The following is an 18,291-nucleotide window of genomic DNA, read 5'->3' on the forward strand; positions in this document are numbered from 1 at the left end:
CAAGTCTAGCACCCGACCCAAAACAGAGTCTGAGGGGGGGTGGGGGGGTCCTGAGAAGCAGCAAGCAATCGCCAAAGGTTTTGTTCCTACTAAGAAAAACCAGGCATTTTTGAGTCACCCAAAAAGCATGAATCACATGGCAGGGCTATGGGAACGGGAAAGGATGTTATTTTTCTGCATACTTGAGGATATTCCTTTTGTCCCGACTCTATCAATACATTTCCCATACCCTCCCCTCCACCTCTCCAATCTTACCCCGCAAGATTCACACTTTTTCCCCCTCCATTCCCACCCATCCCCGGTAGCCTTCAGCTGCACCCCCTCCCTTGCCCGCCTCGTAACTGGGCCACGTCTGCTCCCCTTCCCACAGCAGAAGGGAGGTCTCCCGGGCGTCGGAACTGGGGGAGGCGGCCAGCTCCCCGGGCGAGGCACTCTGGCCCGCCCCAGCCGACTCCCCGCAACACCTAGCGGGGCGCCCGTGCGCCCGGGAACTTCCAGCCCGGGAGAGCGGCCGCGGGTCCGCAGGCGCGCGGCTCAGGGCCCGCGTCTCCACCTCGCTCACCTGCGTCAAGTCCTCGTCGTTGAGCAAATGCGACTCGCGGGGCTTGAAGCAGTTCTGACACTTGCTCTTGTTGAAGATGTTGGCCTGGAATTTCCTGCACGGGTTCTCCTTGGCCGCCGACATGGTCGTCGCGGCGGCGGCGCAGGCCCGGCGGCCCGGCCCGGCCCGGCGCGCGCTCGGCTGCGGACGGCGGCCGGCGGGGCGGCGGCACCATGCACGGCCGGCGGGGGCGGCTCGGGCCGGGCTCAGCGCGGGCGCCGCGGCATGCCCCCGCCGCCCGCCGCCTCCCCGCCGCGCCGCCGACGCAGGCCCCGCCGCCGCCGGAGCGCGCCCGCGGCGGTCAGCGCGGGCTGGCGGGCGCCGGGGTGCGGGACGGGCCTCTCCTCGCGCGACGGCGCGGCGCGGCGCGGCACGGCGAGCCCGGGCACCTCGGCCGGCCCCGCGCCCGGGCCCTCACAGAGCGCGCGCTCCCCGCCGCCCGCCCGCGCAGCCGCCGCCCGGCCGCCGCGGGCCCATGGACGCGGCCTCCCGGGCCCGCCGCCTCTCCGCGCTCCGGCCCGCCTCCCCGGCGCCGGGTCGCTGCCAGTGCCCGGGGCCTGTCCCCGCCGCCGCCGCTGCCCTCGGTGCCCTGCGGCCGCAGCAAATGGTAGCGGAGCTCGGCGCGCACTCCCGGGCCGGGGCGGGGCGGGCGGGCGGGCGGGCGGGCGGGCGGGCGGCGGGTGCGCGGGGGAGGAGGGAGCGATAGGGGCAGAGCGCGGGGCGGGGCCGCGCCCCCAACCCGATCGGCGGCCCGGCGGCCCAATGACAGCGGCGCGCACTTGGTAACAAAGAAACCCCTCGGCCAATGGGGGCTGGGGGCGGGGACAAAGAGCCGCCCAGCTCAAGGTAACTTGTGCGGGCGACGGAAGGTGGGGGCGCCGGCTTGGGACGTTCAGGTTTGGTGGACTGGCGCCGAGGCCGGCCGGGTCCTGACAGCTGCAGGGGCTGGGCGGGGGCCTGTGGGGGAAGGGCGGAGCCGACTTCCCCGCTAGTCGTCTGCAGACCTCTCGCTTCCAACCTCGTCTGCCCGTGCCCATCCTGGACACCCAAGCCCAGTTCCGAGCGGATTAGTTTAATACCTACTGTGTGCGACGCCCCCCTAGTCGCAGTCACAGGCAGCTTTATTAACAAGGGCCACATTTTGTTCCAAGTGCTTGACAGGCATTAGCTCATTAAAGTTTCGCGGCCTCTCCATTATCATCCCTATTTCACGCAGGCGGAAACAGGCTCAAAGTAGTTAAGAAATAGGAGGTAGGGTTTCAAGGGATGACTAAGAGAGGATGTCAGCCTTGAAGACCTGTCACTTCTATTATGGGAGATTAGTGAAGGCTGACTCCATGCCAGTTACTGAGCTAGGCATTCTTTCCCTCATTACGTACTTCAGGAAATTAAGGCTCAGACACCTGAAGTGGTTTGTGCAGGGTCTCTCTGCTTAGGAGAGACAGAGCCGTCACTCCAAACCTGTATTGTCTAGTCTCCTGGTCAAAAGATTAGCTGGGAAAACTATAAAAGAAACTTCTGTGCAGGCAGAAGATTGTAGGAGCCCTGAGAGGAGGGATATGATCTCTGAGAAAATTAGGAAGAGCTACTAGAGGTGGGGTTAGGAAGAAGGAGCAGGATGGAGGAGGCTATAGGTATTCATGACAACGGATCTTCCAGGTTCTTGGATTTCAAGTTCAGGCGTGTAAATGTCATTCTTTTGGCAGCCTGGAGTCAATGAGGAAGACAGACCTCTTTATACGGGTGAGCTAACTCAGCCTTCACTGAGGAGGTGACATTGAAGCATGTGTTAGCAGCAGCGACAGCATCTGTTGCTTCTGGAATGGGGGAGGTTCTAGGAGAATTAGCAAATGCTTCCAGAGCTGTGTACTTTTCCACTGATCATCTGGTGAATATCCCAGGGAGGTAAATTTCAACTCATTGTATGAAATTGCTTCCCTCCAAAGGAAATGGAAGGAAGGTGGACTGAAGTCCTGTAGCAGCCTGAGAGGGCAGCCCAGCTCCACCCCTTGCTAGCTCTGTGGCTGCTGCCTCAGTTATCTCATCTACACAATTTTGGCATGATTGTTTGGTGCCTATGAGCATTATGTGATATTATGCTTGTAAAATATTAAGCATAAAATAGAAAAATGTTAATTGGTAAATCTAAGCAGAGGGTTTTCTTTGTACTGGCTTTGTGGCTTATCTGTTAGTTAAAATTTTTACAAAACCAAAAAATGTGTGTGCTAAGGGACAGAGACAATTCTTGCCTGCATAGAATACTCAGAAACTGATACCAATGGTAACCTCTGGGGAGGGAGCTAGATAGTTGAGAAGTGACCTACTTTTAATTTTCACTGTAAGCTCTTTTGTTCCTTTTGGATCTGGTATGTGTGCATGTACAACTTGTTTTAAAATAAAATTTAAGATCCTACTCTTGCTTCAAGATCAATTCAACGGCCACTTCCCTGAAGAAAATGCTTGGCATGTTCTACTCAAGTCAGTAGGTAGACCTAGCACCTGCTAAATAGAAGGGATCCGTGGCTGGGGTTACTAAGAAGAATTGAAGTTGCCTGCGAGGAAGGAGCTCACACTGGAGCAAGTGGTAACAAATAGAAACAGGAGGCAAATAGACACCTTCAATCAGGTATTGTGGGGGTCCATTCAAGGGCACCTAGCTCTGTAAGCAAATTCAGTGAAGATTCTGTGGAGGAGCCAGTGCAAGACTGAATCCTGAGCTCATTAAGACACATCCAGGAGAAGGTGGAAGGAGGGATGGACCACCACTGGTAGAAGCACAGCACACTGAAAGCAAAGCAGCTTGATAGGACTGGGTAGTACAGAGAGGTGGGAGGAAAAAATGAGTAATTGGGAGGATTAAATGGATGGTGCATGCAAAGGTTTAACACATGCTGTATAAATACCTGTTATGACAGATTAAAGCGCAACCTCTTCAGGAAGATAGATGTTAATGATGATGATGATGATCATTATCATGATCATGATCATCATGATGATTTTATCTCCATTTTACAGAATATACACGAGGCTGGGGCTTTTAAAAAAAGTAACCTGTGATCACAATATAGATCCTCTATGTGAGGATTCAAGCCCACACATGCCAACACCAGAGCTGCCTGGAAAATGGGGAACCATTAACTGAATTTTTTAAATTGAGCACTTAAATATGGCTGTTGGTCTGGAGTATGAATCAGAGGTCGCAGTCTGGTAACTCGACTGACTAGGACAGTGTCAGCAGGAGACGAGGGGAAAGAATTTAGATATTTAGGAGGAGGAGTAGGTGTATTTAACCATTTGTTGTGCTGCTCTGCAAGACTGGACTAGACTATGAGCACCTTGAAGGCAGAGGTGATTTTTGTTCCTTCCTACTTCAGTGCCTGGCTCATAGTAGGTGCTCAAAAAGCACACGGCAAGTGATCGAATGAAAATGTACCGTTCTGTGTTGTGCTGTATCTCCCATACCAGATTATAAAACCCACACAAACAGGGTCTACATTTTGTAACCTTGGGTTTCATTTCCAGGTACCTAGAACAGCATTTTGTATGAGGTCAAATACTCAATGTGAATATGTCAAGATTCATTAGACTGTACCCTTAAGTAAGTTTCATGTATGCATCTCAGTGTATAAATGTGTATCTAGAAGGTGCAATTAACAAAGAAGAAACAAAGGTCTCCAAGTAGGCTCCCAATGCAGGTAAGTCCTGATCTGTGCACTGGTTGAGGGAACAGTAGAGAGGGAAATGTTTTGACAGACCTGGGATCATCGTCGTAGAGGTCATGCCTTAGTTGGCTGTTGCTGCATTAAACTACCCATTCTACCAAACACAGTGGCTAAGTGCAGATGTATGCCTTTCACAGTTCTGAGTTGACTGGGGTCGGCCAATCAGTTTTGCTGGTCTTTCCTGGAGGCCTTTCATGTGAGACTGGGCTGGGTCCCCAAAACCCAGCTGGCTGGGTTCCTCCTTCTCCTTCCCCCGTGGCCTCTCCCCTTAACTCTTGACTGTTCATGCCATCTCAGTGTTCCCAATGTGCTCTGAGAAGAAGGAAGAAGCTACTAGTGCTCTTACAGGCTGGGTCTGGACTGGTGCAGTGTCACCTCTTCTGCATTCTATTAGTCAGCACCTGGCTGACCCAGACTGGTCGTGGGAGGGGAATGCAGAAGGGTGTGGATCCCATGAGACACAGTGTACTGGAACTCCTTTTGAGACTAGTTCCCTCAAATAGCATCTACTTCATAGGGTGACTGTGAAGACTAAATAAATTAATTTATGTAATGTGTTTAGGATGATACCTGAAACATAATAAGTGCTCAAAAACTACCAGCATTTATTATTATACCTATAATCCCTATGCCAGACTATTGACTATTTTTCTTTTTCTATAAAAAGCCATTTAATAAACATTTTAAGCTTTGCAGGCCACATAATCTCTGTTGAAACTACTTGACAAACTAGTGTTACCACATACAGGCATGCGTAGGCAATATATATATATGAATGTGTGTGCCTGTGTTCCAATAAAACTTTATTTACAGTAATAAATAGTAGGCCAGATTTGGTCCATTCCCCTTTTCCAGTCGCTTGGGCCTCCCCCTTCTGGCTAGTCTCTCAGAAAGAACAGTATTCCTGATCCTGGTCTAGTCCCCATCAGTTATCGTGTCACCTCTTGGGTGATTCATGATCATTGAGCACTGATGGTGTGCTGGACGGTGTGCTGGGTGGTGGCATTCAGTTACACAAAATAACTGACCATTTGAAGGCAACTCTGGCAGTGCAATGTGGTGAATGATAGGAGTCCTTGTTACCCTCCCCCTATCCTGCAACAGTCTCTCCAAAGCCTCCCCAAATGAACATGAACTTCAATTGAAATGGTACAAACACATCTTCAGGAAAAACCTCCTTGCCCTTCCCTGATAGCTCTTCCCTGGAACTGCTATTACTCCTGGCTTACAGATAGGGAGCTCAGTAACACCAGAGGTACAGTGAGGTCAACTACCTTATTCCTGGTCATACAACCAGTAAATGGTAAGACCGGATTCAGAAATTGGCTTCAGGTTCATAACCACTTTGCACAACCTCCATCTCAGCTTGCTGCAGCCCTGCCCTGAGTATCGGAAGCCTGGCCCTGCCTTTCCCTGAGGCGCAGATGGCTGCCCTGGAAGCCAGATTCAAAGATCTCAGAGGCCTCTTCCAGCTCTGTCCCCATGATGCCTTTCTACAACAGGCACCAAATGACAATAGTCTGCAGATATGCATCAGAAGAGAAAGTTGTGCTTTGCATGTACTAATTACTAATTCCACCGGAAGAGCAATTTAGCCATTCTATTAAAAATTTGAATATACATTCTCTGACTAGTGACTCCACTTGTAAAATTACTCCCTCAGATATGCAAAGGTGTAGTATGTTCAAGGATGTTTACTGCATCATTGTTCTTCAGAACAGAAAATTGGAGATATGCCAGCTGTCTACCTTTAGAAGCTCAGATAAATAAATTATGGTTCTTTGATACAGGGGATTGCCATGAAGCTATTAAAGAATGAGACAGTGTTGAAATAGCCAACCATCTGCAAAATACTGTTTAAGAGCTAGTGGAAAATTGTACATATAGTGGTAGCACATTCCTATTTTAAGTATATGTTTCTGCAATATACATAGTATTTGCGTAGAAAAGGTCCAGAGGCACATATAGAGGCACAACTTCCAGTTGTCTTATAAAAACATGATTTACTTTTGTAATAATAAAAAAGGACATTTGTAGAAGAACTGACATATACCAAACTATTATAACTGATCCTAGGATTTAAAAAGAAATGAGGACTCTCACCTATAGATTTATATTGTGTTTAAAAATTTTCAGACAAATTTTGTTTTTTACTAATATAGAGAAAATTGTATGATGAAAGTGAGCGTTCTTATCACCTGCCTTCAACAATCATCAGCTCATGATGAGTCTTGTTTCAGTCAAATCCCCACCTACTTCTCCTCTCCCTTATTACATTGAAGCAAATCCCCAATTCATATAATTTCTTCCATAAATACTTCAATGTGTGCCTCTAAAAGATAAGGACTATTTTTTTAAAGTAGCCACAATGCCATTATCACACCTAAAAAAAAAAATCCTTTAATATCATCAAATGTCCAGTAAATAATTCCCAGTTATCTCATAAAAACATGAATTATTTTTGTAATAAGAAAAAAAGGGGAGGGGATTGAAAAAGGAAAATGTCAATCCAGTGAGTAAATTGGTACAGCTTTCCTGGAGGTTTGTTTAGTGATACTTATCAAAAACCTTATAAATGTGCTTATCTTTTGACCAACAATCCCAACCCATGAATTTATTCCAAGAAAACAAAATGAAAAAGATACACAGAGCCTGCTCACCAGAGTGTGCATTGCCTGTTATGGAGAAGTTGCTTGAAAAATATTTGTTGAATCTGAGGTTGAGCTACAGTGCCATTCTTTGCAGCTTTGTTTATAAAAGAAAAAACTGAGCGGCCTCCCTGGTGGCACACGGGGTTAAGATGCAACCTTTGAAGCTATCCACAGCCACTGCAGCACAAGGTCAATCCCCAGCCAGGGAGCAACCCACGTGACGCAGCAGACCTCTCCTGCCTCGCCTGCTGCTCTCCTCAGCAGTATATTTCCGTCAATCTGCCTGTTCCGTTCCCCACTCTGTCTCTGGTAAATCCTCTCACCAACCACACCTCTGGCCTGTACCCCAGTTTTTGTATGCATAAATAAATAAATCTTTAAAAAAAAATCAAAAGCAACAAAATAATCAAACTTGCCACGAGGGTACCAGCTAAACAAATGATGGCAGATCCATAAAGTAGAGTGGGATGCCACTCTACTTTTTCTCATTTCAGATCAGGTTGTGAGAACACATGTTGTCATTCCCCCTCCAAGAGGTGGAGTTCAATCCCTCACTGCGTGAATTGGGGGAAAACAGTACTTTCACATTTGAGAAATCCAGCACATACTCCCTTACCAAGGGAATAGCTTTTCCATTACCTGTGATAAATCGTGTAAATATCAGGTACCCCCTAATATGAAGAAGTGAAAGGGTTCCTTTTTTCTGTGGTCATCTCTTCCCAAAGCCATAACATGCTGCATCCTGAGAAAAACATCAGGAAAATGCAGACTGAGGGGCATTCTACAAAATACCTGAGCAGCACTTTTCAAAACTGTCAAGGTCATGAGAACAAGGAAAGACTCAGTGACTGTCATGGACCAGAGGAATGAAAGGAACTGGCTTTGAGAGTCACGTGGGAAACCAGATGGGGTCCTGGAACAGAAAAAGGACATTTGTGGAAGAACTGGCAAAATGCTAATTAGAGTCTGTAGCTTAGTTAATAATATTTTACTAATGTTTATTTTTTAGTTTTGGCAAATGTACCATAAGATTTAACATTAGCAGAAGCTGGGTTAAGAGTTTGTGGGAACTCTGTATTAGGACATTTTCTCCTCTTCACTGTAAACCTAAAATCATTCAAAAACTTAAAAATTATTTAGAATGTAATTATTTATCCTCAGAGAAATTTTATTCATGGTATATTATGGGGAAATTTATGTAAGGTCTCATACAGTTTTTGCTGAGTGAACCCATTTTTGTAAAAAATTTACTAACAAGGCGTGCACATATACTTGAATGGATATACACACACATGTACATACACATGCAGAAAAACAAAAATCTGGAAGCATATATTTCTGGGACTGCAGTCAGGGCCTTGGCAGGTGAGGACCCACTGCAGTGCCTTTGATGAGCCAGAGGGTGCATGGACCTAAAATGGGCAGCACCTTCATAGCCCCAACCAGTTGCTGTTCTATGGGGCTTAGAATCAGTCCTGACAGATTTTCTACTTATAAAACAAAACAAAACACCTAGGTTGTCATACAAATTTCCAGGGCTCACTCATTTGAGGGGAGGAAGGCCGTCAGGTTCACACAACCAAGGAGAAGGGGCCTGGGATTGAAAGAGGTAGGCACGCAGACTGCCAGCTGGACTGCCCCCGCCTTGGCCCCACCATGTGCACCAGGGCCTGGAGAATGGCCAGCTGGCCAGGGCAGGGCGAGACTGCTGCTCTTCCGGCCTACAGCCCTGCATGCAACCTGACTTGGGGGTGGAGGCTCAGAGTCTATTCCCTGGGTCACTTAGGAGGTTGTGTGTGTATGTGTCTGTGCTTGTGTGTGCACATGGGTACATGTGAGTTATGGAAATAGCATCTCCTTGGGTGTCCATATCTGTACATGTCCACGTGGGGGTCTGACTACCTTTGAGGGAACACGTAAGCATGGCTATGTTATATGTCTGCTTGTGTATTGGTATATTTATCTGTGGGTCCATGACTGGGTGAGTGTGATATGAGTTGTGTGGAGGCATCTATGTATTTGTTGTATGTATGTGAGACAATGCCATGGGCTTATGTGTTTTTGCGGACAGCTATACTCTTTGGTTGGCCTCGATGCCTATATACCTGTGTATCTGTGGAATTGCCTAGGTGTTGTGCTCTGTCTGGCTGAGTGTGTTGCTCACATGTGTGTTGTACGCATGGTGTCTTGGTTGTGTCCATGCCCCTCTGTGAGTGTATGTCAGTGTCTGTAGCTGTGTTTTGTTTCTAGCTGAATGGATATATATGTGTCTCCATGTCAATGTGTATGTGTTTTGGATGCTGGGGGTTGAGGGTCAGTGTTCAAGTCACACATGATCAGCATCAGATTCTCTGTTCTTTCTGCAAGTCCCTATAAGAAACATGAAGGGTCCAAGCACCCTCTGTGAGACCTTGAGTCCCACCCAAAGGTTGAGAAGGAAAAGAGTGGGGTAGTGGGTGGGGCAACTTCAGGGTCCAGGCTTGGAAGACCCTGGAGTCAACTCATGATACAAACAGACAGATAACTCTTGGTACGACAGACAGACAGACAGACAGACAGACACACACACACACACACACACACACACACACACACTGCAGCCACCTGGCTGCTGTAGGCCCTTTGACCTTAGCCTATTGTGGTCTTTCATCCAGGACAGAGCCCCCACAAGTGCAAAACAACTTAATCATTCCACAAGTAGTGACTGAAGGCCATTTGTTTATAGGAGATGAGCACAGTCCAGACTTATTTGATCATTTCCCAAACACAGGTTCCAGGTACAGGAAACCTGTCTGATGGCCCTTCCTACAAAAAACGACTAGGGAGACTGGGAGAATGGGTGGAATAGGGAGGGGATCAAGGAGATGGGGAAATGGGAGTCTTCTTGGGTAGAGTAAAAGAAGCAGGAAGCCTCAGTCCTTAGAATCAGAACGGCCCTTGAAAACCTGCTGAGCCCAGAGAGTGCAAGATCTGACCTGAGGTCACAAAGCAAGTCCCCAGTAGAATCAGCTTTCCTTTCAGGCAACTCAGTAACACCAGAATTTACAGCCATTCATTCACTCATTCTTTCACTCACTCAACAAACCTGTATTGAGCACCTACTGTATGCCAGGCCCAGTTCTAACCCCTGGGGATATAGCAATAGACAGATGGACTCAATCCCACTCTTTATCCTCATAGACCTATACTGTAGTTAGAGAAACAGACCAATAAACAAAGAAATAAGATGATGTCAAATGTATGCTGAGGGCTAGGAAATAAAATTTTATCTGTGATACATTAGAATCACTCTGTCCAATATGGTAACCTCTAGTCACATTTAAGTAAACTTAAGTAAAATGGAAAGTTGCTCATCCCAGTAGCCACATTTCAGGTGCTCATTAGTGGGCTTGAGGCGTGTGGGCGCTGAACTGGGCAGTGCAGAGATAACATTTCCCCCTTCTTGGAAAGTCCTCTTGGATGTCCATGGCCTGGAGAGTGAATAGAGGGGCCAAGGTGTTGGATGTTCAAGGACAGTGACATCTGAGCTGTGCTGATGGGGAGCTGCCTGGATAATGCTACTCCAGGAGGGCATGGCAGGTACACAGTCAGTGGGGTAGGAATGAGTGTGGTATGTTCACAGGAGGGCATGGCAGGTACACAGTCAGTGGGGTAGGAATGAGTGTGGTATGTTCAAGGGACAGAGGGAGTAGAGTCAGTGAGGGGAAGGAGAGTGAACTGAGGTTAAGAAGATCAGCAAGGGGGCCTCCCCGGTGGCGCAGCGGTTGAGCGCAGCGGTTGAGCGCTGGGTTGCGAAGCTGCCTGCGGCCTCTGCGGCGCCGGTTCGATCCCCGGCTGCTCCCCGGCCACCAGAGGAGGGTCCCACATGGTGCGCAGACCTCTCCTGCCGCCCGCTGCTCCCCTCAGCAGTGTACTTCGGTCCTTCTGCCTGCTCTGCTCCCCGCTCTGGCTCTGGTGAATTCTCTCACCCTCCCGCGCTTCTGACTGTACCCAGTGCATGTATAAACAAAACAAACAAACAAATAAAATAAATAAATAAATAAAACATGCCTCTATAAAAAAAAAAAAAAAAAAAAAAAGAAGATCAGCAAGGGCCTCTGGGGCCTTGATAAGGAGTTTCTGCTTTATTTTAAGGTATTAGGCAGCCCTGGGAGGGGGTTTAATAGGGAAGTGATATGTTTTCTAATACATGTAGAGAATGGATTCATGGGGTGTGGGGGGGCAAGAGTGGAAGGAGGGGGACCTAGTGAGGATGCCATTGCATCATAGAGAGGAAGGTGATGGGAGGTGGGTGAAAGCAATCAAATCCCAAACCTCAGGGTCCCGGATCAAGCCATACCTGTAGCTAAAGCTCTACAACAACTTCATTCCCAAGATCCCTCCTTCTCTCCACTTAGTTAGTGGGCACTGACTGGAACACCCTCATTAACACCACATACCTATGCCCCCCCCCCAAACCCTCATGTTGCCTGAAAGTCCTCCAGCCCCTGTACAGAGCACTCAGACTAGTTCCCCAGGATTCATACTGTGCCCTGATCCAGTTTTTTTTCCTAGGATTTTGCCCCTCTCGCTATGTCACAGGGCTGATAAGATAAGCCCATCTTGTTGCCTTGGTTCATGGGAAGATCTTTAGGTTATTTGGTGTTTCATTAACTTCCTCCCCATGATGGTTATCTGGAGCTGGTGAGGAAAAGGCAGGAGAAACCAGTTTGCGCCGGATCCAGGGGCTCTAGAAGAGAAGGATCAGCCTTCAACTGTGATGGGGAGGGGTGGGCATTTTGTTTTGATCTTAGGAGAAACTTCCTCTCTAAAAGAAGCTGGTGGCACAGTTTTTGTTCCCAGAGGAGGCGACCCCTGCAAGGGTCCTAAGAATGAATAGCACCCTGGAATGGTGCTGCAGGGGCCTGCTGTCTGTTCCTTAAGCACACAAAGCTCCTCAAGCCCTTTGCATCTGTTCTTCTGTCTGACTGGAATGTTCTTCCTTCGGCCCCCCAAGAACGGCGCCTTCTCCATTCTAATTGACATTCTCCACCGAGTCTTGTCTCCTATACTCTGTAGGACAGAAATGTCTTTCATCCTATTTTCTTCTGTATCCCCTATCCCCTCATCTGAAACTGTACCTGGCACATGGCAGATGCCCATGAGGGTTCTGGAATGAGTGCCTGGCCCAGGAGAGTATTGTTAGGTGGCCATCATTTATACAGAGCCTACCGTGTTTGATAACACCTACTGTGTGCTATCTGTACCTCTCTCAATGTCCCCTAGAGGAAGAGATCCTCACTTCTGTGGTCTGGATCCAGAAACTGAGTCTGGAAGAGATGAGGTCAGTCACTCCAGGTTGCACAGGTGGTACTTGGCGGACTTGGCCTCTAGAAGAATAATGGGGTGTGGAGGGAAAGAAATGGGGGTAGGCTGCAGGCATGCAGCCTTTCCACATGATGGCTGTCCATTTGGCTGCAGGCCTTGGTTTTCTGCCAAGCCCTGCCTGGGGGAATCCCCACCAGCCTAGAGTTCTCAAATACAACCTCTACTGGAGGGTACTTGCTTGTGGCACACGGTGGTGGCCCTGTAGCCCAATCACAGAGCAAAATAAAGAGGCACACCTAAAAGTCACATCCTGGTGGCCTCAGCAAGCCCTGCTGTCAGATCAAGCCCTGGGCACGCCTGTGGCTCCACCGGTCACAGGTCAGGCAGACCTGCCTTCCTGGGTGCATTTGGCCACGCCCTCAGCTTACATCAGCTGGGTGGACTTGGGCAGCCTCTCCGAGGAGGAGAATGTGGCTCATTGTCAGCAATCAGCCAGGATTCCTTCCCAACTGACCCCACCCAGAGGCGGGACTGTCCAGGCTGGGAGGCCAACTAGGGTTGGGGGGGTTACTGAAGGAAAGCCAGCCCCTCCTCCCCGAGATGGTCTGAGCAGGAATAAGGACCGGTCTCCATCACTGATATTTCCACAAGACACACATGACTTTTACTGTGAGAACATGAAAAGACATGTTCTAAAAACACATCCATAACATCCATACCAGGACTATTCTAGCCACTAACTTATTTAATCCTCACAACAATTCCCTAAAGAGAAAGTGTTACCCATTTTGCAGAGGGAGATACTGAGGCTCAAGGAGTGGAATAGTGACTAGCTCAAGTTCACAGAGTAAGAGCCAGGGAACAGGTTTCATAACCAATGCAGTACCACGTCCTCCTTGCTCTTCCACAGTGCAGCAAACATTGCTGCAAATACTGCTGCCCTGTGGCATGGTGCTCAGCACCATGGCGAACACCAGATCTCGCCTAAGACCACCTGGTAGGACTGCAAGATGTGAGCTCTGTTCCACTTTTGCTTGTGACTGTGGACAAGTCACTAATTCTCAGTTTCCTCATTTGTAAAGGAAAGGGACCATGATATCCCCTCCCTCAATGTCCCAGTGGGCTGAATGAAACAAAGTCCTGGGTGCAAACTGTACAGGACTGTGCACAGGTGAAGGCACCTTGTCTTACAGAGTGTCGTGTGCATGGTGGTTATTGGTGCATGATCCTCATCTCTCCTATGTGACTGCAAGTTCCTTGCACATGACAGATCACCTCAAAATCACCTACCCTCCCATGGGGTCTGGCCCAGAATTTGCACCCCAAAATCTTTGTCAGCCACATGACACAGCATATCATGATGGCGTAGTGCAGGCTCTGATCAGTACAAGCACTTCGGGAAATTGTTTGGTAAAACCTATGAAAACTAATCAGATGAACACCCATGCTGAATCATTCCACTCCTGCGCCTCAGTCCAGCAGAGACAGGTGTTACATTCACCAAAGGAGACACACAAAGCTTGATTTGTAATAGTCAAGAACTAGAAACAGGAAGAAATTTCAAAAAAGTGCGGTATATTCACACCACAGTATGCTCGCACATATATTAACACAACCATGGCAAATCACGATTGTGATTATTAATCACAGACTGCTGATTGATAATGGGAACAATGAACACAGCTCAGAGACAAAATGTTGAGTCCGCGAAGCTAGACACCAAAGGGAATGTACTATGAGAATCCACTGACAGACATTGCAGAAGACAAGCTCAGTGGTGTTAAAAGGTCAGACTCGCTGCCTTTGGGGGGAGTGCTCTAGGAAAGCAGCTTGCTGAGTTGCTGGACATCCTCTGGCTCTTGATCCGCGGTGTGTGTGTGTGTTCATCAAGTTGTACCCTTCAGATTTATGCAATTTATAGTAGGAAGTTACACACAGTTGTTTTTTCCTTTTTTTTTTTTTTTTTAAAGATTTATTTATTTATTTATACAAGCACTGGTACAGTCAGAAGCTTGGGAGAATGAGAGAATTCACCAGAGCCAGAGCAGGGAGCGGAGCAGACAGACTGACGAAACACACTGTTGAGGGGAGCAGTGGGCGGCAGGAGAGGTCTGCGTGCCATGTGGGACCCTTGCTGGCAGCCGGGGATCGATCTGGCGCTGCAGAGGCTGCGGGCAGCTTCACAACCCAGCGCTCAACCGCTGCGCAACCGGGGAGTTCCCTTTTTCCTTTGTTTTTTAATGAATAGTCTGAAAAAAGAAATACAGGTTCTGGAGCCTGACTTTCATCTTGCTACTGTAGCTTTCGAGCTGGGTGGCCTTGGTTAGGCACCTTCCCTGCCAAACAATCTCACTATAGACATAATACCACCGCTGTAATAATGGGGTTCTCCATAGGCGAAATGGGGCATGGAGCACTTAGCACAGGGCCTGACCCAGAGGAAGTCATCAATAATTGGGAGCTATTATCAGTAATAAAAGATTTTACATCAAGCCATAAAACATCCCTTCCACAAATATCCCCTAAGTGTTCCCTGTGCCAGATGCCCAGTAGAGCAGGGAACAACATACACCTAGCCCTTTCCTCAAATGTTGACACTCTAGTTCTTTTGCTCAGTCAACAAACGTGACTGTGCCTTGCCTGAAGTTGCCCAGCTGATAAACACTTCAGCCAACACCCATGGCCATTCTGGCGGTCCCTCCAGTCAGTTCCTCCCCATCTGGTGGCCCTCTGTGGCTGTCACCAAAATAGAGGCAGATGGAAGTCATGAGATTTAAAACCAGTGCAGGGCATGAATTAGCGAGTGAACCCCAACTTCCTTGCCTCACAGTGGGAGAGCTGAGGGAGATCCTCACTGTTTCTTTTGGGTCCTCGGGAACGATGAGTGAGCCCCTGCCCTCATTTCCCGCAGAAGCTCACTAATGTACATAGTATTGGCTCTCTCCTCCCCTGTCCACTTCCTCTCCCTCCTACTGGTGCTTCCTGGGATCATCTCCTCCCAAGGATTTGTCCTCAAATCCTTTTCTCAAAGACTACTTTTGAGGGAATCCACCTGAGAGAGCTGGCTTTTGGCCACGCATGGTGGGGATGCAGGGGAGTGAGGACAGCCATGGGCTGGGGATGTTGACCCAGACAGGCTCCAGCACAACTAGCCATGAAGACTGCTCTCTTTCAGGAAGATTCTGAGAATGTAGACTCTTGCTGTGACCTTGGCTGTGATCTGGCAGTTTTCCCTAGTCCTGAGTCCCACTAGGAGAGAAGGTGAGCTCTCAGCAAGAATGGTACTTGGCTCTGGCTTGCAGAGATGGAATCAGGGACCCTCCAGGGCAGGGTGCATCTAGGGTACCCTTGGAAAAGAGGATGCCTTGGCGACTGCCGCCCTGCTGGCCCTGAGCACCCCCCACATGAAGCTCTGGTCCCATGGGACTCTGGACCTACTCCTGGCTGGCTGACAATCCCTAAGGCCAAGTAGCCTTCCCTGATGGTCTCTGAGGCTGGGCTTGATTTTCCTCCTCTGTCCCCATTCTGTCAGCCTGTGCTCTGTTTCTATGCCTCCGGGGCTTTATTGGGGCAGGGGGTGGAGTGGGGTGGGGCAGGCTGCTCTTTTGGAGTTTGGTTCTGGGACCATAGGACACGAGGAGGTCTCTGATCAGGTGTTTGGAAGATTCTGCAGGCCGGGGCTGCAAGGGCCACTGAAGCTTCAAGTCTATCTTCTTGCTGTGAATCCTCCAAAACTGCATCAATAACCGCAGACACGGGAAAAATAATAATATCTCCTTATCTGGGGCTGGGAGCTTCACAAAAGTGATCAAGTCAGAGTAAAATCATTGAGGGGAGTCCTGAGCCAATACTTCTAGTGTCTTGTCGAAGGGGAAATCTGGACACAGGGACAGACACACAGAGAGGGAAGATGATGTGAAAACACCCCAGGAGAAGGTGACCCTCTGCAAGCCAAGGAGAGAGGCCTGGAATGGATCCTTCCCCCAGAGTTCAGAAGGAGCCAACTCTGTAAACACATTGATATTGGACTTCCAGCCTCTAGAACTATGAGACAGTAAGTTTCTTTCTTTTAAGATGCCCAATTTGTAGTCCTCTGTTCTGCAGCCCTAGTAAACTAACATACATTTTTGGAGATATAATTTACATATGACAAAATCACTCATTTAAAAGCACAGTTCTGTGCTTTTCATTTAGTTACAGAGTTCTGTGGCTTTCACCATGCTCTAAGTGTACTGCATCTTCTTCACACTCCCCACATTCCTTATACTGCTAATATCTTGAACTACTAAACCTACTTTCTGTCTTTTTTGTCTATTCTGGATAATTCTTATATATGGAATCACACAATATGTGGTCTTTTGTGACCAGCTTCTTTCACTTAGCATAATGTGTTCAAGTCCATCCACATTGTAGCATGTAGTGGTACTTCCTTTCTTTTTTAAGGTGGAATAATATTCTCTTGGTTGGATGTATTACTTTTAGTTTATTCACTTGCCTGTTGGTGTCTAGTCTAATTTTGTTTTAAAGAGTGTCAGAAGTATGGCCAAATGTTCACTGTTGTTAAATCTAAGTGGTGAGAATATGGATATTTGTTATATTTCTCTATGTTTTTCTAGTTTCATCATTTTGTCCATGCTAATCAATATATTTTTTGGTTTCTTCATTTTCTTAATGCTAATCAATTTTTTAAAAATGTATATTAGTGGAGACCAAGAATGAGTATACAGTCATTGAAGGGAGTTAACAGTTGCTGACATATTAAAAGAGAAGAGGCTAATATTAAGGAGAAAAAAAGGATTCCTAAACTTTGGTTCCCAACTTTCTGTTTCCTTGATGATCCCAATGTCAGCAGGACACAGATGCTACAGCCTTGGACATAAGCCCCACAAAGACAAAGACCACTTCTGCTTTTCCAGCAGAGCTGGGCTTAGGGTCGGTGCTCAGAGAAAGTGGGTCTGGTCACTGTGAGAATGGGCCCACCAGCCCCTCTTGGCCCTGCCAGGGTCTCCAATCCCTGCAGCCTTCTTTTCTCCACCCACAAGCTCATTCTGCCTTTGGTAACCTGCCTCATGTGAGCTCACTCCCTTGCAGGTACTCATCCAACTGCCACCCACCAGGATGGTGCCCCAGGATCTCTCCCACAATGTGGCATCTCTGAAGTGCTGGGAAGGTGGTGTGCCAAAGGTCAAACAGCTCAGAGGTCAAATATATTTGGGGACCATGGTTTGATCCACTGCATCACCACCACTTATTGAGCACAGAACTTCGCTCTGGTCTTTATATTGCATTTCAGCTTCCCAGTCACTCTGGGAGAATTATAATTATCTCTGTGTGAAAGATGGGGTTCAGGGGGCCCCACACTCCCTGGTCAGGAACCAAGTTTATTCTATACCCCACACTCCCTGGGTGAACATAAAGCACCAGCAGCAGACCAAAGCCCTGTGCTGTGTGACTTATACTCCCTAGCTTAGCTAATCATGGGGTTTCCATACCTATAACCCATGGGAGCGGTATACAGACCCACCTTGGGCAGCTCTGGGCCTCCCAAGCCAACTCTCAAAGTTTTTCTGGGTGTTTGTGGCCAAGCATTGAAATCAAGCTGTTTCCCTAGCCCATTTGGATTTCATCCTGCTTCTATTTCACAGCAGAGAAATCTACATTTTTCCACCCAGGGTGATGCCTTAACTGGCAAGAATTGTGCTGTGATGGTGGAATTTCAGGCTGAAATGCAGCCCTTGGCCTAGAGGAGAGACCAGTTCAGATTTTCATGTGGGCTGGAAGCTGGGGGAGAGGAGGGAGTGGTCTTGCTCTTAAGGGTATAATGAAAGGGCCACCCCAGACTGCCCAGTGGGTTCCATCCTTCAGGGAGAAGGTACAATAGTGTTTGTCAGGAATGAGCCTCAGAGGGAGCCAAGATGGGGGTGGGAAGGAGGGCAGATCCAGTCTCCCCTCCCACAAGATTGGCATTCTTTCCTCGAAATCTTGCAAAATAAGATTGTGTGGCCTCTCT

General features: G+C 48.2%; 1 protein-coding gene across 3 annotated transcripts in view; it reads right to left on the reverse strand.

The window, feature by feature from the left end:
• MPRIP (myosin phosphatase Rho interacting protein) overlaps positions 1–685 on the reverse strand; it is a gene marked incomplete at both ends in the record, with an annotated part of 128,302 nt that extends 127,617 nt beyond the window's left edge. For all 3 annotated transcript variants that reach the window (XM_084236176.1, XM_084236175.1, XM_084236177.1), the window contains one exon: positions 563–685. In XM_084236176.1, coding sequence (XP_084092302.1) covers positions 563–685 — 123 coding nt within the window. The remainder of the gene's footprint in view (positions 1–562) is intronic.
• Positions 686–18,291: the final 17,606 nt, after the last annotated feature.

The sequence above is a fragment of the Talpa europaea genome, assembly GCF_964194135.1.
Source record: "Talpa europaea genome assembly, chromosome: 7".
Taxonomy (NCBI): Eukaryota; Metazoa; Chordata; class Mammalia; order Eulipotyphla; family Talpidae; genus Talpa; species Talpa europaea.